Source organism: Urocitellus parryii, chromosome Y (assembly GCF_045843805.1).
Source record: "Urocitellus parryii isolate mUroPar1 chromosome Y, mUroPar1.hap1, whole genome shotgun sequence".
Taxonomy (NCBI): Eukaryota; Metazoa; Chordata; class Mammalia; order Rodentia; family Sciuridae; genus Urocitellus; species Urocitellus parryii.
Window position 1 is genome coordinate 17733259 of NC_135548.1, and position 26473 is coordinate 17759731.

Genomic DNA, 26473 nt, shown 5'->3' on the forward strand with positions numbered 1-26473 from the left:
TATGACCCCATCATACCCTTTCTCATTGTAGTTTTGTCATCTGATTTTGAAATGATCTGAATCAGTTTTTTTTTCTCTATCTCAAAGCCTTTAAGCTGCTAGAAATCTTTCATTTCCAGTATTCAGTATAATGCCAGGTCCATAGTAGGCATTCAGTAAATGGTCTCTGAAATAAACTACACAGTGATTGACAGTCTGGTGGATGCACATGGAGAGTTACAGAGCACCAGAGTTGAATTTGCTGCCATTATTTAGTTTGCTTCCTAAATTCTTGTAGCAGTGTGAAATAAGGATGAGTAAAACAAAAGTGGATGGTGACCCCCTCCCAAGTAAGTGCCTATAAAGCATCATTGCCAGCATTGGTTGCCAAGGATCAGAACCTTAAACAACAGTTCTGGGTTGGGGTTTTAGCTCAGTGGAAAAGTGTTGGCCTATTATGTATGGTGCACGGAGTTTGATCCTCAGCACCACATAAAAATAAGATATTGTGTCCATCCACAACTAAACTCTTTGTGAAAGAGAGTTTGTTATTTTTATCGTTTGTTTTTTTGGTTTATACTCTTATTAGTAAATACCATTGTTTCACAAGGCAGGGATCTACTAAGGTACCATAATGTCCAATATAATGGCCATTTGTAGTTCTTTTAATTTATACTGTTTAAAAGGAAATAAAATTTAAAATTCAGTTTCTCAACCAGTAGCCACCTTTTAAGTGCTTAATGGCCACATGTGAAAAGTAGCTACTATATTGGATGGGTCAGATACCAAACAAATATATATCATCACAGACATTTTTCTTAATTAGTGATGGTTTGTAGTAAGGGATATTGGAGGCTAAGATTGAAACATGGAGGCACAACTAAATTTTCAAAGTAATTAATTTCTGATATCAGGCCAGTGTCATAGATAGTTTTTTTTTTGTACTGGAGATTGAACTGGGGGGCACTTGACCACTGAGCCACATCCCCACCCCTGTTTGATATTTTATTATAGACAGGGTCTCACTGAGTTTCTTGCACCCTGCTTTTTTGCTGAGGCTGGCTTTGAACTCGTGATCCTCTTGCCTTAGCCTCCCAAACCTCTGGGATTATAGGCATGCACCACCATGCCCGGCCATGGATAGGCTTTTAAAATCAATAGTGGGGAAAAATTTTTTGGTGGTGCTAAGAATTGAACCAGGGTATGTACTCTACCACTGAGTTGTACCTCTGGCCCAGGGAAACATTTCACAATTATCTTTCTTTGATGGGGGAATCTCACTATGTTGCCCCTGTTGGACTCAGACTTACGGGCTCAAGTGATGCTCCAGCTGGACTCAAGCAGTTTTCCTGTCTCAGCTGCCTGAGTAGCTGGGGCTACAGGCACATGTCATGATGGCCAGCTCAGTTAATATTTTTTTTGTCATACAAGTGCTGAAAAAAGCTTCAGAGATTATCTAGTCTAGTTATTCACTTAGTAGGAAACAAGCTCTGGGGAAAAAAAGTAGTTGACTCTTCAGTGGCAGAAGTCGGGCCTTCTCATTGTCAGTCCACTTTGCCATTCTGTGGTACTTTGCAAGTTGTGTTCTCTGAGGTGGCACATCTTTCTCTGTTTTTGATGCCAATGGGTTAAATAAAATAGCTTTTTTTAAAAGTCCTTTAATTTCAGAGGGTTGAACAGTTTCATCGTGATAGTAGGTAATGATCACTGAGCTTTGTGAAATCAATGATGCTAATAAAAACGAAGTACTCCCAAAGACCCTGTTATTGTTTCTCACTTTCTTACAGATTCTAAGTCAGTCAGTTGTTGCTGAATGCACCATAATTATGAAAAGAATCTTACTCTTTGCATATGGGAAGATATCCTGTCTTCATTATGACTTTTTCAAGGTTGAATAATCCTGACTGCACCTGGTTTCAGCTAGTAACTTTGGGGGGAATGTAATCTTTTTTTACCATGATCTTTTTGTGGCAAACGAGGCATAAACAGTGTCAAATGTGTTGCATGAAGTGTGATATTAGTTTGACTGTAAAATGAGCTATTTGAATCTTTGAATCCAATATTAGAGTCTTTATTTTTCTTTGCATGGAATTTTGTTTTCCCATCTTTAACTGTCGTGAGGATGACTTCTAAATTTCTGTGCTACTGTGATTTTTTCCTTTAAATCGTCCCACGGTCCGCCCTTTCCTCTCCCTTATCTTCCCCACTTCCCTCACCCCAGCTGAAAATCACACAACTCTTGTAAGAATTTTAATCATCTGCAGAAATGAAAATCCTTAGATAGTCTTATTTCTACTAGAATAAGTGACAAAAGGAAATACTGATGATGAGCTGTCTTGTGAAACTGGGGTAATTGGCTTTGTGATGTACCACAATTTTCTTAGTGTCTCAGATAAGTGGCTATGTTGATTACTGCTGTCTAGTTCATGGAGCCTGGGAATTTTTTTACAGTGACCATCTCTTGGGTTGACTATCAGATCTTAGGAGTCCTTTCTTTCTTTGTTTTTAAAAATATTTTTTAGTTGTAATTGGACAGAATACCTTTATTTTATTAATTTTTATGTGATGCTGAGGATTGAATCCAGGGCTTTGAACGTGCTAGGCAAGTGCTCTACTGCTGAGCCACAACTCCAGCCCAGCAGTCCTTTCTTAATGGCTAGTTTTCTGTTGAAGAGACGGGAGAACAATAACTTGATGTTTAGAAAGGCATGTTTTTACTTTGTTGGGTATATTTCTGAGGGTCACAAAAGAAGGATATCTACTGATTTTATTAGTAAACCATTTGTTAAATAGAAGCAGAAGAGAAAGGAACAGTATAAATACTACCTAGTTAGATATGTTAAGTAACTTGTGATATAGAAAGGGTGAAATAGATTATAATAGAACCCTGTTATGAGATATATATGTTTATATAGAATAAGAGATGTGTTAGGCAGCTTTTTATCACTATGACCAAATACCTGACAAGAACAACTTAGAGGAGGAAAAGTTCATTTGGGGCTTATGGTTTCAGAGGTTCAGTCCATGAACGACTGTCTGACTACTGCTCTGGGCCCAAGGTGTGGCAGAACATGGCAGAAGGGTACAGTGAGGAAAGCTGCTTAGCATATGGTGGGCACGAAGCAGAGAGAGGAGTTGAGGTGCAAGGGACAAAATACAAACCTCAAAGGCATGCTCCTAGTGACCCAATTCCTCCAACCATGCTACACCTCCCTATAGTTACCATTTAGTTAGTCCATTCAAGCTAGAATGGACTGTTAGGTTAAGGTTACAGCTCTTATAATCAAATCATTTTACTCCTGAATATTTTGGCATCAACAGGAGCTTTTGAGGGGTACCTCATTTCCAAACCATAAGATACAAGATGAATTGTTTTTCCCAAATACAACTTTACATACAGAAAAATACTGATGTATGTATCCCAATACATGAAGATTGTTTTTTATCAGTAAGTGTAAATAAAAAATAAATTTAGAATGATATTCTCATATTTGCATGTTTTCATGAGAGGTTGTAATAGCAGACTTGTTGGACAATAGTTGTTTTGTTTTTCTTAATCTGGATAATACTGGTTATAGGGAAACTGTTTATACTAAATTAGAGAATTATTCTATCCCCTTTCTCCCAGGGGTTGTACCACTGTGATAGTGTACTATGGCATAAGTACTGAGTTAAGAACTGGTTTTGGGGCTGGAGTTGTGGCTCAGCAGTAGAATGCTTGCCTTACACGTGTGCAGCCCTGGGTTGGATCCTCAGCACATAAAAGTAAATAAATAAAATGAAGGTATTGTGTACAACTACAACTAAAAATAAATATTTTAAAAACAAAGAACTGGTTTTATATATGTTTGCTGTCAGAATGTTATCACAAAGGTATAAATGTGTGGACATGTTCAGTAAACATTTACGTTGTTCCCATGATTTGGTGTAATTGAAATGTTTTCTTTTCAATTTCAATTAAGTTTTCCCTTATTCTTTCAGGTGTGGTATTTCTGTTTGGAAAAGTTTTTATTGAATCAGCCAAGACCCATGTGAGCTGTTGTGTCATGGTGAAAAACATTGAGCGAATGCTGTACTTCCTTCCCCGTGAAATGGTAAGCATTAGTGATTAGCTTTGAGATTTCAGTAATTATATATGGCACCCATTCTCTATTCCAAGGTCAACCCTGTCCTTCAGTAGGGCAGCAGTTCTTCACAACCCCAATTCTTTCTTACTCCTTGCTTCATGACCACTGATTGTCAGCAATTCCAATAGAGGATGGGAAAATTAGAGAAATGAAGTTGAACTCAGTTTTTCAACTTGTTAGAGTAAAAGTGTCTGAGTTTTAATACAGAATGTTATATTTCCCTTACTCCTCATTTCCATAATAATTGGGCTTGGGACTCTAAGGCTCTAAAACGTGACATGGCATTTGGCCCAGTTTTCCTGCTCTTGTTGCATAGGCAGCTGTAATATTTCCCCTGTGGCCATTTAACAAGATCAGTTCCATTTGCTTCTTCTTTATTAGGACTTTTAATATCTCCAGCTCCCTCCCAGTATCAGTCCCTCCCCATTTCTGTTGAATTGTGGAGCATCTTGGTTAGGATTTATAATATTTATTTTCCCATTGTTTCTTAGCATTGATCATCTTTGCCTTGCTTTATGGTGCTTTGGGAGGAATTGGCCATTGGGTTTAGTATTTTTTAGGGATTGTTTTGCCTTTGAACTCATTGTTGAGACTATGCTATTAAGTGTTTAAATGGGGGAGGATGAAAACTGTTTTAAACTTGGGTTTCTGGTGGTTAAGAAGATCTTATGTACAGATACTTTTTCTCCCTTTTCTCCTTCCCACGGGAGAACAGAAAATTGATCTAAATACAGGGAAGGAAACAGAAATTCCAGTTACAATGAAGGATGTTTACAATGAATTTGATGAAAGAATAGCAGCAAAATATAAAATTATGAAGTTCAAGTCCAAGGTTTGTATTTGGTTGTAAATTTTTGACCAGCTCTCTTAATTTGTTGTTTGTTAATGTCTTGATTTTGTAAATAGGTATTGCATATCTACTTCATACAAAGTGCCTTCTGCATATCTCTAATTCATAGAATGGCAATCTCATAGGCATGAATGTAAAAACTGTGTTAGATTTTTAAAAATAGTTTGCTTTCTTTTTAAACTGCTTGTAAAATAATGGTCATGAATTTGAATATATAGATAACTCAAAGCAAATTACTTTAAATGCTTACATTTCATGTTTTTATTCTGAAATGGCAAAGAAAACATTTTGATTTTATAATTAGTTATTGCCAATGCATTTTGATTAGAAGGTTAAGTAAGTTTTAGTTTTAAAAATCAGGGACTATGATGTTATTTCTGATAGAATGAAAGTCTTATATTCGTGATATGTATGACAAATTGTCCAAACTGGTGTTGGTGGCACATTCCTCTGATTCCAGTGACTTGGGAGGCTGAAGCAGAAGGGTTACAAGTTTGAGACCAACCATAGTAACTTAGTGAGACCCTGTCTCAAAAAATAAAAATAGCTGGGGATATATCTCAGTGGAGAATGCCCCTAAAAAAAGAAACAATATTTTGATTTTAGTGAAATATTGATGCCTTTGGCCATAATTGTGGGGTCTGTAGCCCACTAAAAATATGGGAAGTTAGTAGTGATGGAAAGAAAGGGAGGATTGAGTTGCAAAAGATACAGCAAACAGTCTTAACTACTTAAGTTTTGGATTGTGGCTGAGTCACTTCTTTAAATTTCCACAAGTAATAATGCACAAGGCCTTGGGTTTGATTCCTAGCACTGCAAACAAAAACTAAAAACATAAAATTCCAGAGACAATGTGTTGTAATGGTGAAGCATATGAATGTTAGAGTCAGGTTGCTTGTGATTTAAGTCTTAGCCCTGCTGCTTACTAGTATCTGATTGTGAACAAGTGCCAAGTGACTTCCCTGTGCCTGTTTCTTTATTTGACAAATGAGGCCCTATTGCAAGCATTGTCAAAAGGGTTAAATCCCTTGATTCATATTGAATGATTAGAATAGTACTTGACACATAGCCAATGCTTACTACATATGAACTATAATTATAATGTTGATTATTCTAGCAAGATGGAGTTGCTTAATGTCAATTAGTAACAAATAATTTTTATTTTTTGAGACAATATTTTGCTATGTTTTATCAGTGAGGCATGTATAGCTCTGGACTTAAACTCACAATTCTCCTACCCAGATTTCTGAGAGTAGCTGGGATTATAGGCATGTGCCACAACCTGTCTCTTGACAAATGATTTAATGCATTAACATTGTAAAAATAAATCTCTTATTGCTCCTATTTGAATGCAAATATTTTGATTTCTGTAGTGTCTAAGAGAAGTCTTTTTAACATTGTCACTATGAGTCTTAGTCCTAGTTGAAAGGTGAAAGGATACCTTTTTGGCTTTAATTACTCTTGTGTCCCACAAGGATGCCAGATTCCTGATGATTTAATATAGGAAAATGTATTATTTATGTAATGCTGGATAATTTGAGTTTTGAAAACTTTTTTGTCTTAATGATTTTTTAAAACATCTACTTATCCAGACAGTAGAGAAGAATTATGCTTTTGAGATACCTGATGTTCCCGAAAAATCTCAGTACTTGGAAGTTAGATACTTGGTAAGTTAAACAAAGAAAATTACCTGGTTTTGGTGAATGGCATTTATTTCTACTTTTGAACTTTCAACTAGCTTTCAATTAGTAGTACTGACAGAACTCCTCAAGCCCACAGTTCATTGAGGTGGACATATAGTAATGAATAACTGAAATGGATAAAATTAATTTTAAGTACATAGTCTACAGGTTATACTGTCTTTCTCTGCTTTCAGTATGCATCTTTAAACAAATAACTTGAAACAGCACAATTGTTTGTCAAGTGGAATGAATGCCACATGATGGAGTTGGACATCATTAGTCTGTTAAGTGTCTCTTGTAAGCAGTGGAAAGGTGAGAGAGGAGTGTCAGTAGCATCATTATAGTGCTGCTCTTGCTCTTGCTCCTGTGACAGGCAAGGTCGTTGCTGTAGGGTGTTAATTAACTAGACCTTAATCTCTTTTTACCTTTGTTCTAGTGTTTTGATCCCACAATGTTGGAAAAGGGAAACTTTTAAAAAATTTTTTTGGCAGTGGTGATGAAAAGTACCATGGAAGCTTTTTCAATTTCAATTTTTCAAGTCCCACTCTGTTGCTTTCTTTCTTCTAATGGAGTGGTACTTACTTGGCTATTCTTTATCAGTGAGGCATGTACAGCTTTGGACACAAATTCTCTCTTGGGGGAGCTTCTTGGCCTATTTTCTTCTAATGGGTGTCATGAAGATGCATTATTTTGTCATTGTGAATTGTTTTTGTTTCCTACTGTGAATTGTTTTGGATTTCATTTGTAGCAAATTACATTTCACATGTATCAAAGGGGTTTCTTCTGCTGCTTCATAGAGAGGCTTTTGTTTATTTCAAATATAGAATTGGAAAATGTGAAGTAATAGTTTTAAACAAAAAAGATTTTTTTCCTTTTAGGCAGAAGCTTCCTCAGTATTTAAAAGGAGAAACATTTTCTCATGTATTTGGAACCAACACATCCAGCTTGGAACTGTTCTTGATGAACAGAAAGATCAAAGTACCTTGTTGGCTTGAAGTAAAAAATCCACGTAAGGAAAAATTTAGTCATAATGCTAAGTAGGTTGCTGATAAATGTGCTTTTTTTCCCCTAAAGGGAAGTTAAGGAATTGGTTTATATATTTTAGTGTGTTTATTTCCTTTTGTGTTTTTTCATCAAGATTTTCCTTGGATGATTGTAGGTATATTTGGAATCACTTTATCTCTGTAATGCCTGGCAGTTTAGTTTAGAAGGAGGCCTTAGCACAGGCAGCCGTTCAGGGTGCGTCCCATTATGCTGTTGTTTACATGTACTTCCCACCTGGCAGATAATGCCCAGCTGTTCTCCATAGTAAACTGCTGACCTTTGGAGGGGAGAAGAATCACATCCTAATGTGGATAGTACTTGTTTTGCCTGTTACTTGATATTTTCTAGCACTTGTATCTGAGATACTCTTTTATCTTCATGAATCTCTTAAAAATGTTTTATGATTCCTCCATGGTAGTGCTTTGGGTTTTTTAAACCTATCTTGGGTTCTGGATTCTTTAGATCATTTTACAAAAAGCTTTGTTTGGATTTAAAAAAAAATTGTAACTGTAGATGGACAGCATACCTTTATTTTATTTGCTTATTTTTTGTATGTGGTGCTAAGGATCAAATGCTGTGCCTCACACATGCAAGGCAAGTGCTCTGCCACTGAGCCATAGCCTCAGCCACTGTTTGGACTTTTTTTCTCAAGAAAATGAACATAGGTACACACACATCCAGTAATGTGGCTTATTTTTAGTTAGATATTATGTCATTTTTAATAGAAGATAGGACTGAAGAATATCTCAGTTAATCACAGTTGTCATAATTATGGTACTTTTTCTTTTTAAGTTAACAAAAGCGATTGATGTGTTATTTCTATTTTTTTCAGAGCTCTTGAACCAGCCAATCAGTTGGTGTAAATTTGAGGCCATGGCTTTGAAACCTGACCTGGTGAATGTAATTAAGAATATTGGTCCTCTTCCACTTGTGGTGATGTCTTTCAGCATGAAAACATTGCAGAATGCAAAGAACCATCAACATGAGGTAAAAAAAAAGGACATATTTTGTATTTGTTCCTTAGGTGTAATACTTGGCCTGAACTTGTATAGCTTTACTGCAACAAAGTTGTTCTTGGAGGGGAAAGCATACTAATTTAGTACAAAACTTCATTTTGGAGAAGGAATTGAATTTGTTTCTTTGTCTGGTGTTGTGGATTTTTTCAAGGAGTTAAATTGCTGAAAATATTTTTTTAATGTACACAGAGAATAATACAATGAACTCTCTATATCAATCACATATTCAGCAGTTAGCAAATTTTGTGACACCTGTTTTTCTCCCTTCTTTTTTTTCTCTTGAAGTATTTTAAAGTCAGTTTCAAACAGCATGTCATTTTAACCCTGTGTGCCTTTGTATACATCTCTTAAAATATGCACATTTTCTTATATACCATCATTAGCAAGCCCAATAACAGTAACAGTGATTCCTTGATTTAGTCTGAAATCCCCAGCACATACTTAAATGACTTTGTTTCTCACAATGTCTTTTAACAGATGGTTTGAATCAGGATTTACACAAGATTCACAGATGGTGTTTAATTTTTGTGCCACTTTCATCTCTTTTTAAATGGTATAACTCCCACCCATTCCCCCCACTTTCTTTTCAATGACATTGAATGATTACAAGAATCACTGATAGTTGTCTCATATAATGTCCCATTTTCTGTCTGTATTTGTTTGCTCTGTTGTGGTATCATTGGACTTCTTCCTCTCTACCAGTGGTTGGCAAACAGTGGTCTGTGAGCCAAATTCATCCCACTACCTGTTTTTGTAAATAAAGTTTCCTTGAAACACAGCATATCTTCAACTGTTTTTGCTCTACAACAGCAGAGTCAGTTAGTCATGACAGAGACCATGAGGCCTGCAAAGACTAAAATACTTATTTTTTGGTCCTTTATAGAAACAGAGTGCCTACTCTTCCTCCATCCTTCATACATCCATATGCTATAAGTTATCTCTAAAGGATGAATTAGATTCAAGTTCAACTTTCTTAGCCAAAATACTTTATAGGTAGTAGAGTGTACTTCATATTGGAAGACACATAATGTCAGGTTAAGCTGCTATTATTGAAGCTAATATTGGTCAGTGGGCTCAAATGGTGATAACCACTGTATATTTCTCCATCAGCTTTTCATCTAACCTTGCCACTACATGTGTTTTGGGCTGTTGTGGAGTGCTGTTGTGGTCTATTGCGTTGTGAGATGTTGAGCAGTGTCCGTGGCCTCTACCTGCTAGATGTGTGTACCCCCTCTCCCTGCTAGGTGTAACAGTCTAAAAATGCCTCCAGCAATTGCCAAATATTCCTTAGAGGAAAATGTGAGGGTACAGTTATCCCCAGTTGAGAACTACTGTTCTAATGCCTCCATGAATTAGTCATTTTACCTCAATTAGGTATTTCATTAAGAGTTTTAAAATGGTGGTTTTTACACACACACACACACACACACACACACACACACACGTATGTGTATTCCCTATCTGTTGAATTCATTATTATTTTATTTTTGACATTATTATTTTGAAATGGGGTCTCACTATGTTGCCCAGGCTGGCCTTGAACTTCTGGGCTCAAGTGAGCCCCCTGCCTCAGTCTCTCAAGTAGCTGGAACCATAGGCTACATTTGTTACATTTGATCCTTATGGTTTTCTTACTCTGATCAATGGGAGTTTCTTTATGTTTGCTTCATTTTGACATAAATGGGGGTATTTTTAAAAGAGGATTTTGGACAATATTTGCATTCTTTTAGTATGTGATTTCATCTTTATTTTTGGTAGTGCTGGAGACTGAATGAATGCAAGCGCTTGTGCATGCTGAGTGCATGCTCTACCACTGAGCTACAACCCAAGCCCTGATCTTTAAATAATCATTTCTGTAGATGATTGGAGTTAATAGTTAAGTGTTTGGGAAAGGTTCAATAAGTCCTTAGTTAAAATTAAAAAAGAAGTGTCCGTTCTCTTGTGCCCAGAGTTAGGTTTTCACAGACTGTTTCCTAATAAAGTAAATAGGGCTCTGTGGAGAAATGGCTTAATGAAGGCAGGGAATGTTTAAGATAAATCTTGAACATCGTGTTATATCAGAAAGTAAGGATGATATTAAAATCTACTGAAGATATGTCAGAAGGACCTAGGAAACAACTTGCAGAGTATCCTACTGACCAAAGGTGGGACAATGTGAGCACGATAAGAATAATTGCAATAGATGGAAACACTCAGTTCATGATGATACTAACAACAATACCACTGCCACATTGCTCATTTATGAAGGATACTCAGGAACTAACTCATTCTTAAAACTGATAAATGAGGGAATCAAATCAAGCATTATCCTGACTTTTCTGGAAAACATACTGTACCTCAGGCAACCAAATAATTGATGAAGTGAAGTTTCTGTTCTTAGAAGGTTTTCAGCTAATAAATAATGAAGGAAAAATGGAATAATGCCACTTTCTAATCTCCAGTGAAATAATGGCTCTAGGCAATAATTGACAGTGGCTGCTAATTTCACTGAAATATAGAAAAACAGACATTATGTGTCTGTGCTTTCTGATAGAAGTAATCAGTAGCACCTCTAAAGTATTTTTGCCAAATAGTTGAACCTGGTTTTGATAAAGTCATTTGATCTAACTGTGAATTTATAGGCAGTACAGAAACAGAATGTGTTAAATGAAAGTGACCCTATTAGGATATAAGCAACAGAATCCATACTACGGAGCATTCTATAGGATAAACAACTCAGTTTCTTCAACTAATGTAAATTGCAGGGAGATGATAAGTGGGGTAGGGTTGTACCTGTAGTTTTACATATCAGTAAGAATGCAGAATATATATTAGGTGTCTGATAAGTGATTTCCTCCTTCCTTTCTTTGCAGGTTATTGCTATAGCAGCTTTGGTTCATCACAATTTTGCATTAGATAAAGCACCCCCACAACCTCCCTTTCAGACACACTTCTGTGGTATGTATTTTTTAAAGATACTTTGTTAAAGACTTGATTTTTTTCTTAGACTTTCAAAAATTATTTTCAAGAATAAATAGTGCATACTGTTAAGGTTGTTTTTAGCTATGGAAACTAAGTTTTATTGTCCAGAGTTTTCTGTGCAATGAGGCAGGTGCCAAGGAATAAAATAATGTTCGCCTATTCGGGAGAGGTTATAGTAATATCAAATTGAAATTGAGTTGTACTACAATTCAATGTGTGAAACATCCACAGAATTCTGTGTGTTTAATGAGTCAGTCTCCAAGGAGGATACTCATATAGTCCATGTTGAAAGCCAGTTAAATAAATTTTGTTTTAGCAAATTTATTTTGTTTTAGCAACACATTAGTTTTGCTAAACATAAAACAAAATTTATGATTACTGTGAAGTTTATTACTTAAGTAGGGGGAATACATAGAAGAAAACCCTGGTAATAGCTTGGTGAAAATGTGGATGAAACTAGTCATTAGCTAATTTCAACAAGCCTTTGTTCACCTCCTCTCTATGTTACTGTGAGAACAGCTATTTTTATGTTGTAGAGGAGAAACTCTTTTCCAAGTTTGAGAAGTTTGAACTGAGTTACTTCATTGTAAACTGGTTAAGGCTTTGGTGGTGGTGGGATTTCCTCTGGGAGAGAATGTTATAATCATTCATTTTGACTTTGATGGATAGCAAAATTTGATCAAAGTTTTAACAATTGTAGGGATAGAGTTCTGTGCTTGGTGATTCATTTGAATCCCAACATGATCAATGAAAATACTTGAACCTTTTAACATTTAGGGATGGGGGAATATTTATATCTAATTTCCAAATTTCTATTTGGAAACATGCATTGATGTCTACCTGAAATTAAAATAAAATGGGTTTTGGAATTTTTTCCCCCTTCTTATAGTTGTGTCTAAACCGAAGGACTGTATTTTTCCATGTGCTTTCCTTAAAGTCATTAAGGAAAAGGTAAATAGCTAATTATTCCTTTTAAATATGAAGTATTTATTTGTTTGGAAAGAAAATAGGAGGATAGTATGCTCCATGAATTTTTTTCTGGGCCCTTAATAAAATGGCAGGGGAATAATAAAATGTAGTGAGCTTTTCACAAAGCTAAATGTATTCAATATAAATAATTTTTTTGGAGTGTACATTTTTTATTTTTTTTCTTTCATCTCCTTTTTTAAAATTTGTTCTAATTAGTTATACATGACAGAATGTGTTTTTTTAAAGAATTTTTTTTAGTTGTCAATGGACCTTTATTTATTGATACGTGGTGCTGAGAATCAAACCCAGTGCCTCATACATGCTATGCAAGTGTTCTGCCACTGAGCCACAACCTCAGCCTGACAGAATGCATTTTGACACATCATACATAAATGGAGTATAACTTCTCATTCTTCTGGTTGTACATGATGTAGAATCACACTAGTTGTGTAATCATATATACACATAGGGTAATAATGTTTGATTAAAAGTTCACTTGTTAATGTCTTCACGTGACAAAATCAAATGCTGCAACCTTGTCAGGTTTCATGTATATTATTTTAAATTGACTTGAGAAGTCCAACAGTTTGAGGGTACTTTTAGGTTAGGCTATCATTTGTGACATGTCCTGAATTACCTATCCAAGTACAGTGACCTAGGAATTCTTGTAGAGTCAAACTGACATTTTTGTGACGTAGTTGTGGAATACATATAGTTTTCAATTTCTATTTTAAGAGATTTTTAATAAGAGCAGATTGAATACTTGATTTATATTCAGCAATCCAAGTGGAAGGCTTTTGTGTAAAGATAGATTTTATTTATATTTAAAATACTCACAATTTTTATATTTGTTTTTAGTCTAGTTTCTTATTTATCTGTTCTTATACCATTATTTGAGAATAGTTAATACAACCCTTGGAATTTCTTTTCCTGATAAATACATCAACAGTGAAGTCTACCAGGGATTATATAGGAAATTAAGTAATGCTTTTGAAAGGTACTCTGATTTATATGCTTTGAAATGTGTCCAATGTACAAGCATGTCTCTATGGAAGGACATTTCTGCTCTTGCTGTTGCTTAGCACTTAAAATTTTGCTTTATTCTCATGCATATTACTAGAATGAGCTCCTCAGAGACTTTGTGCAATTATTATTGCAAAACCTAGAATCTAAAATTTCATTTCTGCATTTAGTTTTGAAATGGGGAGTTTCTTTTAACCCTAAGAAATCTTAATCCTGGTTGAACAAGAAGCCAAGGTATAATACTTTAAAGAGTTTGTGACTGGTATGTTTTTATTAACAGAATGTGAAGGTTGAGGTTGCTACAACAGAAAGAACACTGTTAGGTTTTTTCCTTGCAAAAGTTCACAAAATTGATCCTGATATCATTGTGGTAAGTAGCTTTTTGATCATGTTGCGGGGAAACTCTTCATTTCTTAGTTCTTTTCAGTGTGACTTTATTGGTTATTTTTATTGTTTATTTACTTTTGAGCTCCAAAGAATCTTTTCAGAGTGAAATGAATTGCTATACTAATTACAAATAGAAAGGGGAAAAACCCTAGCCTACTATAAGATAGGCTTTGTGTGTGTGTGTGTGTGTGTGTGTGTGTGTGTGTGTGTGTGGTGTGTGTGTTGCTCGGGATTGAATCCAGGGCTTTGTGCATGCAAGGCAAGCACTTTACCAACTGAGCTATATCCCCAGCCCCCTAGGCTTTTTTTTTCTAATATTAAAGCAACCCTTGAATTATTATTGAAGTTTAAAATACTCTAGTTATTTACAGTTGACGAGACCAGCATATCAGTTAGTAAATGTATATAAGCTATTAGTATCTTTAAAATTTTTGCTTAGTGACCCAGATGTATAGTGTCAACAGGAGTTAATTAATTCCCTTGATTGGGTGCAAATCAGAAAACTAAGTATTTTAGTTTTATGAGCCTAGTGGATCTCTATGACATACCTTTGAGAGCTCATACTAGCAATTTTTTTTTTCTCTTGACAACTTCCCATGTTCCGACTAGATAGTGAGAGCTAATAATTCATTGTTTTGCCCCAGTTCGTAGAAGTTATAAAGCAAGATATTTACTTTTGTGTGTTTTTTGGCCTTCCTTTATATGCTTCTTGATAGGAATTTTTCCTTTTGTCTTTTTTTCTGGGTCAATTGATCAGTCAAACTCTATTGTTTTATTTTTTGACAGAAAGTATAATAAACACCTATATTTTAAATATGATATTAGTAATATGGTTATAATATATATTAGTGGTAGATGGACACAATACCTTTATTTTGTTTATTTATATGTGGTGCTGAGGATCAAACCCTGTGCCTCACACATGCCAGGCAAGTGCTCTACCAATGAGCCACACCCCCACCCCTATATATATATATTTTTTTTTTTAGTGTTAGAAAAATTAATAAAAACTGTTCTTATATTACAGCTTCTTTTTAAAAGATCTTTTAAAAATGTGTTCTTTTTAGATATACATGTGTAGGGTATTTTTGTTTGTTTGTTTTTTAAGATAGGGTCTTGCTAAGTTGCTTAGGGCCTCACAAAGTTGTTGAGGCTGGCTTTGAACTCACAATCCTCCTGCCTCAGCCTTTTGAGCTGCTGGGATTACAGGCATATGCCACTGCATCTGGCAGTAGAGTGTATTTTGACATATTATACGTACATGTAGTATAACTTAGTCTAATTGGGATCCCATTCTTGTGGTTGTACGTGATGTGGAGTTTCACTGGTGATGTATTCATATATGAACATAAGAAAGTTATGTCCTATTTGTTCTACGATCTATTCCCAGTCTTCTCCCTTCCCTTCATCCCCTTTGTCTAATACACTTAATTTCCATTCTTTCCTCCCCTTGTTGTGTGTTAGTATCCACATATCAGAAAGAACATTCAACATGTTTTTTTGGGATTGGCTTATTTAACTTAGTATGATAGTCTCTAGATCCATCTATTTACTGCCAAAAGTCATAAAGTAATCTGGTTATATTGAGGCCTTGCAAAAATGTTTGCCATATCCTTCAGGTTCATTTTTATTCTCAGATATCTTATCTTGTAGTGGCATAGCTACTGTCCTGAAAGCCTGCGGATTGTTAAAAATGTCTCTGCACCCACATCCCTTTGTTATTTCAGGACCCATATTTAAAGTGTGAAAAAATCTGTCCATAGTCCTCTGATGCTCTGGCTTAGCACTGGGCCCACACCTAGTCTCGACTAACAGTAATTTGGTCCCCAGAGTGATGTCTTGGAGCACTATGATACCTGGCCTGACTTAGGATGTTAGAGCCAAGTCTGAGTGAGAAATTCGAATGTAAGATAGAGTCCTGACATGAGTTTGGGTCCCTGATCCCAGGCATGATAATTTGAAAATGATACATTCTTATAATCCTTTGGGACTTTAATTTAATAGACAAAACTGCCATAAATATATAATGGGGTATATTGTTTTTATGTGGTGGTAAAGTACACATAACATAAAATTAACCATTTTCACTGCTTTTAAGTGTACAATTCAGGGATATTAGCTACATACATAATGTGCAGCCATTAACACCATCCATCTCTGTAATTCTTCATCTTCTGAAACTGAAATGGTACTAATTACCTCCTCGTTCCCCTAGCCCCTGGCAACCATCATTCTGCCTTCTGTCTCAATGATTTTGTATACTCCAAGTGGTAGTATATGTTTTTAATTAAAATTAGTATCAAGTAAATCTATTTATTGATAACAATTATTTTGAACCTCGTCTAATTTTTAATTAAGTGAGTAATGTTATTCACGTGACAGAAATTGGGAATTATAGAAATGAAAAAATCTAGTTGCATTTTGAGTTATTTTCTATTCTATACAATTTTGTTTACTTCTTTTTAAGTTTTTTACTTGAACTATTCATTGGTATTATATATTTATTTTGTTGCATATTTATTAAGTATCTAAATCAGTAGGGGTTGAACTCAGGTTTTAAAGAAGCCAAATGCAGTTCCTGAATTTTCTAAGAAGTTTTTTGCAAACTCCTACAACACAAGCAGGTTTTCTGTTTTTAAGGAAGCAAAATTGAATTGTTCGAATACAGCTTTTAGTGATCATGTAAAAGTATGGGATGTTAAAATTTACATTTGCTTTTGAGATTCTGAGGCATGCGCTGCAAATTAAAAGAGATCATATGAACCTTGAATCAATTAGTATGAAATAAAGTTTAATTCAAGCAATCTGCTTAGCAGCCTTGTTAATGTCAAGGCTAATGAATGCTGCTGATGAATAAATTCCTGAAGAAGAAAGGACCCCCAATCGGAGGTAAGCTCACGATGTGATGTCTTCAATTAGAGACCAGAAAAAGAAAGGGCAAAGAAATTCTGTGTGTTTGAAGGTAAATCATCTAATTTGCATTTGTTATAATGTTATTGGCTGCCTCCTTTTTCTGCCTAGGGTCATAATATTTATGGGTTTGAACTGGAAGTGCTACTGCAGCGAATTAATGTGTGCAAAGTTCCTCACTGGTCCAAGATAGGTCGTCTGAAGCGATCCACCATGCCGAAGCTTGGGGTAATGGTAGTTTTGAAAATCTTATTTCTTTTATTTGCCATTTTTTTATTGGGTACTTACCAAGAAAGTACTATACTTTTTTGAATAGGAATTGATTGTCTTATAGGAACTTCAATACATTTTAACTTTGGTACCAAATGTCTTTTCCTTGGAATCCAGCATTTTACTTGAAAAAGCCACTGGTCATTTTTTAAATCAATGATTGGAATCTAGAAATAGTAAAGAAAGGCAGCACATACATATTACTTTTACTTCAGCATTCCTAAAGTGATAAGCCTTAGGGTAGGGTTGCAGGGTTCAGAATTCATTGAGTATTATCATTCAGGAAGATGGGAAGAATGAATGGAAGGGAGCTAATGTGAAATATAAGAAAGCAGTGAGCTATGTGCTTTCTCATGTAGTTAGCCTCTCATAGCAACTTCAATTTCATTTTGTAGACATTCACACAGGTCTAGTAGGGGAAGAACTGAGATTTGAACCCAGATCAGTCTGACTCTTTTAAAGCCTATGTACTTTTTATTCTGCTTGCTTGCTTCACATGTGGAGAGGTTTTGGTCGTCTTTGTATGAAGCACCTTCTTCCTAACCCTGATACTGTTCAGAGATTGAAGTCTTATTTTACCTAAAGCTTACAAATAAAATCAGCATGCTATCTCATCAGAGAACTTAGGAATCTGTCCCTTTTATAATGATCTCTTGAGGATTCTGCTGCTGCTCTCTGCTATCAGAGTTGGGACTCTTACTCTTCTTTTTCTGTTCATATCTTTAAGGTGAAGAGGTTATTATTACTTATTGTAAACATTTGCTTATCTCACCCCTTTTTCCCTTCATACTCCCTTCAGACTTTTCTGAATATGGAATCTTCTCAGTGAGGTATACCCCAACCAGTCTATACCTGTAGGTATAGTCCCCCCAAATTCCTTATCCCTCCTACCCAACTCTACTTTTCCCCTTTGCCAGAAACTTATTAACTCCTAAAACTATATACTTTCTTATTTATGTTATTCATTTAATATATACAATAAAAATAAACTCAGGATTCTTAGTTTTTTTTTTTTTTTTTTTTTAACTTTGTTCACTGCCATATCCTTAGAATAGTGTCAATCAGATACATGGTAAATGTTCAAAAATTTTCATTGATAAATGGAAGAATGAGAATTTTATTTTTGCAAATTTTGAGGTCAACCTCAAAGTAGGATAGCATGGAATATTCATGGGACTTGCTTTTTGTCCTCATCTTTGTAGGGCCGGAGTGGGTTTGCTGAAAGAAATGCTACCTGTGGCCGAATGATCTGTGATGTGGAAATTTGAGCAAAGGAATTGATTCATTTCAAAAGCTACCATTTGTCTGAACTTGTTCAACAGATTCTGAAAATGGAAAGGGTTGCAATTCCAATGGAAAATGTACAAAATATGTACAGGTATGATCCCAGATTCTTTAGAATCTGTCTATCTTGAAATTAGCAATAGAAGGATGCCACTACTATCCTTAAGCTATAGGGACCTGTGCCATGGTACCATGGAACAGAACATTGTCTTTATGTCATCACCACCATGTCCATTACTTCATAATTTGAACTAGTTTACTTCTTGAATTATTCTAATTTGATCTGTTTATGTCCATCTCCTTCACATTTTTTAACACTACCTTGATGTTTCCTATTGGTAATTTGGAAATTGATATGAATTTAGAGTTTGACACTTCTTTCACTTAATTTTTAAATATTTTTTAGTTGTTGATGTACCTTTATTATTTATTTATTTATTTACATGTGGTGCTGAGGATCGAACCCAGTGCCTCACACATGCTAGGCAAGTGCTCTGCCACTGAGCCACAACCCCAGCCCCATTCTTTCACATAATTAATGAGATATTTTGGAAATACAAAAAAAACTGAGCAATCACTAAGCCATTTAGAGATATTACTTGCTTGTTTTTAAAGTAAGGTTTCTGCTACTTCTCTAGCTATTTTTTCATGTTTTCCTACCTGTTTCTCCAGAGTTCTTGGACTACTGCTCTCTTTTGACTTTGTATCCTCTCCAAGTAATCTCATTGTCTTGAAAATTTAAATACCATATGGGGGCTGATGCTCCTCTCTGTGTTTATTCAGTTTTGAATTTTCCCCTACATTTCAGATTCATGTATTCACTTGATGTTTAATATGAACCTTTAGTTTGTTCAGAACTGAGCTCTGATCTTCTCCCATTGTCTATCTGTAGTCTTCCCTTACTAAATTAATGATACCTCTATTTTTTCATTACCATTGTAAGCCTTCAGTCATCTTCTCCCCTAAACCTCTGAGGCTTCCTTGGTTCCTCTCTCTGATATCCTACAGTAGATCCATTAGGTAATTCTATCAGCTCTTCTAAATATATCTAGATCTGACAACATCTTTTCACCTCCATTGACCCTACCCTGGTTTAGGCCACCATCCCCTTCCCCCTGAATTGAAGCTGTCTTAGTCTGTTTTCTGTTGTTTATAATGCAGTACCACAGACTGGGAAAATTATAAAGAAAGGAGATTTATTTTGACTTATGGTTCTGAAGGTCTAAGCTTGAGGAGCTGCATCTAATGATGATCCTCTTATTGTCAGAGACCTGAGGTGGTACAGTGTATCACCTGGTGAGAGGCAGAGAGTGAATGTGTGTATCCTTAGCTTTCTTTTGTCTCTTCTTATAAAGCTACCTGCATTCAATCATGGGGGCTCAAAGCCCCCACTTTAAATACTTTAGTATTTAAGTTTCTACCCTCATAATATTTCACAGTGGGGATTAAATTCCAACATGAGTTTCAGAGCGATAAACCATATTCAAACTGTAGCACTGGGTCTTATATTGCCAGTCTCCTTGGTTTTGCTCTTGCTCCTTCGTGGTTTATTTTTAATCCAGGATCAAGGTTATCCTGCTGAAATTAAAGTCAGCTCAAAATCTCCCATTGACTGTTCATTTGGAGTAAAACTGGATTTTATTTTGGCTTATGAGGTCCTATGCACTGTATCTCTATGCTGTTGACTGTCTTCTGCTCTCACTATCATTCTCTCTCATTCAGCCATATTTATGTACTTCCAGGTCCTGAAACTACCATATATGAAGTAAGCATATATTGCATGTTTACTGTGCACTAGGCACTGTCTATAACCAGCTCAGAGCATTGGAATGCTCTTCTGACTACCTGGATTGCTCTTCCCTCAGATACCTTTCCATAAGGCTTGCTCCTGTGTTAGTCAGCTTTCTATGCTGTAACAAAATTTCCTGAGAAGAGCAACTCAAGGGAAGATTTATTTTGGCTCACAATTTTAGAGGTTTCATCTGTAGTTGGTTGACTCTGTTGTTGCATTTAGGCTTGTGCGTTTAAGCACTGTTGGATTCAGTGCTTGCTTGGGGTAGTTGTTATATGATAATGAGTCTAAATGCAGAACATGGTGGGGAACACATGGGGAGGAGAGAGTGAAAGAGAAAGAGAAGTATACCCTCAAGGGCATCCCCCCACTAGGACCACTTCTTAAAATGTTTCTGCCACCTCCCAAACCCATCATGGATGAATCATGCTATTATCGTTATAATCCAGCTACCTCCCAAAGGCCCCACCTCTGAACAGTACTGTACTGGGGACTAAGCTTTCAACACATGAGCTTTTGGGGGTCATTTCAGGTCTAAATCATAACACTTGTTCACCACTTCCAGGTCTTTATTTTCAATGAAGTTTTCTCTGGTTCTCTAACTAAAAGTTCAATCTCTGTTCTTGATATTTTATACTGTCTTTGGGGCTTAACTTTTTCTCTTTAACACTTTGCATTATATAATATACTACATATTTAATTTATTTTTATTTTTTAAACTCTTGTCTTCCCCATGAGGATTTAAACTCCACGAGGATAGGACTTCCTGTCCATTTTGGGTATAGCCAGTGCCTAGTGCATAGTAAACATGCAATATATGCTTGTTTCATAGAATGAATGAAAGGATTCAGTGATTTTCAGGTATGCAGTTATTAACACATATGAATTTTTTTGTGGAATTTTTTTGTGCTTAGAGAAGGGCACTGGGATCAGTGGTATAAATGAATTCCTAATTACATACCGACCTTCTTTTAAATTGTTTCCAAAGGCAAGGTGCTGTTGCTCTGAAGTTACTTACACCAAAAATTCCTTGGAAGATTTTATGAAGTTCTGATTATAGTTATTGTTTCTTTTAATTACTTGATTCTGTTTCATTCTTACTTTTCTGTACAGTGAATCTTCTCATCTGTTGTACCTGTTGGAACACACCTGGAAAGATGCCAGGTTCATTTTGCAGATCATGTGTGAGCTAAATGTTCTTCCATTAGCACTGCAGATCACTAACATCGCTGGAAACATTATGGTAAACCTAACTTAGAAAGGGGGAAAGAGCATTTCCTGTTGGATTCAGTGCTTGCTTGGGGTAGTTGTTATATGATTATGAGTCTAAATGCATGCTTATAAAATGAGTAACTTGGATTCTGAAAGCTGGGCATCTTTTGTAAAAGGAAAAACTGGTTGGGAGAAGGGGAGGAATGCCAGGTGTAGTGTGCTGAAATTTGGGTGAACATAAGGATCATCTCTCTAACATCTGGATGTGTCTGGTGGAATGGTCCTTTTGGGAGTAAGGAAATAGCCAAGTTGTTAATAATTTAAGCTGTCTCTTTTATAATACTTAAAGAAAATGTTAGAAATAATTTACTACTTTCCCCCACAAAAAAGCAGCCTTTATTTTAGTAGTAGTTTTGAAGGAGGTATCTTGATAAAATTAAAATTAACTAACTCAAAGTTGTTTTTGTTTGTTGTGATTTGGAGCTCAAATTGTAAAAAGAATTTCTATTTAATAGTCCAGGACACTGATGGGTGGACGATCTGAGCGTAATGAGTTCTTGTTGCTTCATGCATTTTACAAAAACAACTATATCGTGCCTGACAAGCATATTTTCAGAAAGCCTCAGCAAAAAATGGTGGGTCCAAAATTACGTAGTATTTTGCTTTTCTTATTCCTCCTTTTTAATTACCTAGATAGCTTTTTTAAAAAAATTGCTGCAATAACATCTGCCTCTAGAATAATCCCCTGTGTACTAGAAATCATGTCAAGTTTGTTCCAGGGGGTTTGTGTGGTTTCCTTCTCTACTTTTTTTCTGTACAGAAAAAATTATTTGTGAAATATGAAATTCTTAAAGGTGGAATTAGACCTTTTTGGTAGATACCTACACATGGAAAATGTTTTGTCACTTAACCACTATCCAAAGCTTAATGTCAATTAAACCTTTAATTTCCTTAAACCAGTGAGCTTTTATTTTTATGTTGCATTTTTTCTGTACAGGTTTAATATCTGTAATCTAAAATGTTTGAAACGGGAAGCGTTTCAGATTTTGATTTTTTTCCAGATTTTGGAATATTTGCATTTTTGTAATGAGGTATCTTGGGGATGTGATTGAAGTCTAAACACAAAATTGTTTTATGCCTTATATAACATCCTGTAGTAATTTTATACCAGATTTTTAGTGTACCTGTGTTTTGACTGTACCCTGTTACATGAAGTGGGGATTTTGTACTTGAATAAGGCATCATGTTGGTACTCAAAATGCTTCATATTTTTTTAAATATATATTTTAGTTATACATTGACACAATATCTTTATTTTGTTTATTTTTATATGGTGCTGATGATCGAACCCAGGATCTCTCACGTGCGAGGCAAGCGCTCCACCACTGAGCCACAACCCCAGCCCCTGTTTCATATTTTTGAGCACTTCAGATTTTAGATTTTCAGATTGGGGATACTCGGTTTGAACTAGTATGATTATGAACACTACAATCAGGTTTCTGAAGTGGCCTCCATCATATTATAGCTAAAACTTTAGCTACTGTTCTATCTATTGATGATAAATGATACAGAATGGAAATTTAATGTTGAAAGTGTGATTAAGGTGGCTGGGGATGTGGCTCAAGTGATAGCACGCTTGCCTGGCATGCATGCAGCCCGGGTTCGATCCTCAGTACCACATACAAACAGAAATGTTGTGTCCGCCGAAAACTAAAAAATAAATATTAAAATCCTCTCTCACTCTCACTCTCTCTTTAAAAAAAAGTGTGATTAAAGTTCTTGTATTTGCTTGTTTTATGAACCTTACCAAAATTAATAGTGAATATTAATTTAGAACTATTTAATTTATCCAGAAGCATTAAATGTGGGCCATTAGTAAACTACACAGGAATGGATTTTCATTATGTGGACATAGTTATTTTAAAGTGTCCATATTAACAATGAGAGTGAGCCAGGCATCGTGGCATGTGCCTATAGTCCCTGTGCTACTTGGGAGGACACAGGAGAATTCACTTGAACTTAGGCATTTGAAGTCACCCTAGGCAGCGTAGCAAAATCCCATCTAAAAAAAAAGCTGGGGTGTATTGGTGCATGCCTATAATCCCAGTGGCTCAGGAGGCTGAGACAGGAGAATCATGAATTCAAAGACAGCCTTTGACAGCATTGGCAAGGCACTAAGCAACTCAGTGAGACCCTGTCTCTAAATAAAATACAAAATAGGGCTGGGGGTGTGGCTCAGTGGTTGAGTGCTCCTGAGTTCAATCCCTGGTACCACCTACCCTCCTCCAAAAAAAAAAAGAGAGAGAGAACAATAATACCTATGTGAAATACTGTAGTTTTTTTTACATCATGAATATTAGAGTGATGAATTTAATAGGACCCGTTTACAATTACAAATTCTGTATAATATGAAAAGTTGTATTTTTAATAATCATGAATTAAAAATATGAACTTTCTATGAGTTCAGAAATATTTAAAATAGAACTTGCATAGATTCTGAGATATAGCATTGCTTAGGAAACTACCATGCTTGGCATTCATTTTGATTCATGAACATATTACAATAATTGCATTTTCCCATAGGTAGGACCACTAACTAAAAATAATGTTGGTTAAAACTAAGTACTATTATTGAAAAAGAGAGAATGGTAAGACTTCCTAATTAAGTAATTAATTGCTGGCTGATTAAGTTATCTTTCATTTGATATTAGAGAGATGAAGATGAAGAAATTGATGGAGATACCAATAAATACAAGAAAGGGCGGAAGAAAGCAGCTTATGCTGGAGGCTTGGTTTTGGACCCCAAAGTTGGTAAGATGAGACCTTGGATTGGTTTACTCTGGGCGTTAAGGGTTTTTTTTCAGGTATAGCTAGACCTGTATTGGATCTTAGAAGTCAGCAAGTAGATAAAAATAAGATCATAATGATCTTATTTTTATCTTGTATGTTGTGCAAATCTTGTTTGCCAGTCAGCTAATATGGAATTAATGTGGATTTTTCTGCTATTCTAATATAATTTTTATTTATATAATTTTTACATATCTTGAAATACTGTTTTTTTTTTTAACTTTTTCTAACCACTTAAAAATGTTTCTTAGCTTATTAATGATACAGAAATAGGCAGTTAGCTGTGTTTGGTTTCTGCATGCTTTGCCAACCCCTGGTCAGGTGTAGAAGCTATGTGTCCTGCAATGGGAGTACCTCTCCCTTCTTCCCTCCATTCTGTGAGGGTAGGTTCTGCCTCTGCCAGTATGCTAGGACCAATTCATTTGGCCAACAGAGTTAAATACAGTTAATAGCCACAAAATCGAATTTTAACAGGAGAATAACTTTTCCTTGTCAAGAGTGGCAAAGATAGTGTTTTGTGGTAGAGCTAGAAAGGATCTTATTTTTAAGCCGTTTTGACCATTTTTAAGTGTACAGTTCAATAGCAGTGTTACACATATTCACATTGTTGGACATAATGTGAATTTTATCAAGTAATTCACTCTTGAGTAGGAGACATTTTTGACAAAATTGGATGTATTATTGGTTGGAGTCACATGGAACAGTAATACTATGGTGTTACATTTGGACTTGAATGCTGACTATGTGATCTTGTGTTGCCTGTTGAACATCTATAAGACTCGTTTTCTTCTTCTGTAAAATGGATATAAGAATAATCTACTATAGAGGGATTTAAGGAATAAATAGAATTGTTTGACACAGGGTAAGCTGTCAATAATATATGTTTATGGTTATTGTCTTAATACTGGACATTTATTATTTTTATTCAGTTTCTTCTCAAAGTGAAGGAAACTCTTTGTAAATGTCCTAGAGAAATATAGTAGCTTTCTGATCACCTTTTGTAAGCAAAAAGGGTGGATCGTTCCACTACTGACATTCATATAAATATTTCTTATCTGGTTTTCAGCACAGTTCATGTACAGGTAAATGGGCTACCCATTTTATTGTTTGAAGGTGTGTTTGTAAATATATATATATATATATATATATATATATATATATATATATATATATATATATATATATATATATATATATGATGATGGTGAAGCTGGGAGTGGATATCCACACACTTACTGGTGTTTTTTTTTTTTTTTAAGAGAGAGAATTTTTAATATTTATTTTTTAGTTTTCGGTGGACACAACATCTTTTATTTTTATGTGGTGCTGAGGATCCAACCCAGCGCCCTGTGCATGCCAGGCGAGTGCACTACCGCTTGAGCCACATCTCCAGCCCCTGGTGTTGGGTGGGAAGGAATGCTTGCTTGAGGGAGAATTTAGCAACATTCTTTTGGAAGTAGATATGATCTCTCTCCAAAATAATTGGCCCTGAGTGGTGTTTTCCCATAATAATGGTATATTTGGGGACTGTTGGGGAAGGACTGGTTCAAGCTGGTTTCATGGGGAGACAGAATGTTTTCATCAATCTTTTGTGATCTGGGCTTTCACTCTAATCCAATCATTTTATGGTGTGATAGTCCACTTCTGTCTCTTTTGTCTGCTTTATAGTGCTGGAGAGTAAATGGTTTCTATTACACTTTTTAATAGAGTACTTCTAATATGTTTTGACAGTGTTTTTCTTTAGACTTTTTTGACATTATGTGACCTTTTTATTTCAGGTTTTTATGATAAGTTTATTTTGCTGCTGGACTTCAACAGTTTATACCCTTCCATCATTCAGGAATTTAACATTTGTTTTACAACAGTGCAAAGTGTTGCTTCAGAGACACAGAAAGTTACAGAGGTTTGTATTTAACTGGGGTCTCTTGAAATTAGGATTAAAAGTATTGCTTAAAGGAGGAGGAGAACCAAAGGAGTTAGTGTTGTAGTTTTTCTTTTTCTTCTTTATGCCTTTATTTTTATGTGGTGCCAGGGATCAAACCCAGTGCCTCACGCATGCTAGGCAAGCACTCTACCACTGAGCCACAACCCCAGTCCCTGTAGTATTTCTTCTTAAAGGA

General features: G+C 35.5%; 1 protein-coding gene and 1 non-coding gene across 2 annotated transcripts in view; both read left to right on the forward strand.

The window, feature by feature from the left end:
* Nucleotides 1–26473, forward strand: part of LOC144250956 (DNA polymerase alpha catalytic subunit-like) — a 62147-nt gene that overhangs the window by 30345 nt on the left and 5329 nt on the right. The window contains 14 exon segments of the mRNA XM_077794116.1: nucleotides 3961–4073; nucleotides 4822–4938; nucleotides 6549–6623; nucleotides 7521–7647; nucleotides 8515–8669; nucleotides 11551–11635; nucleotides 12549–12610; nucleotides 13932–14021; nucleotides 17060–17176; nucleotides 18421–18596; nucleotides 21408–21537; nucleotides 22022–22141; nucleotides 24218–24317; nucleotides 26132–26256. Of these exon segments, the coding sequence (XP_077650242.1) occupies nucleotides 3961–4073; nucleotides 4822–4938; nucleotides 6549–6623; nucleotides 7521–7647; nucleotides 8515–8669; nucleotides 11551–11635; nucleotides 12549–12610; nucleotides 13932–14021; nucleotides 17060–17176; nucleotides 18421–18596; nucleotides 21408–21537; nucleotides 22022–22141; nucleotides 24218–24317; nucleotides 26132–26256 (1592 nt within the window).
* Nucleotides 25259–25391, forward strand: LOC144251214 (small Cajal body-specific RNA 24). The gene has a single exon (XR_013342646.1).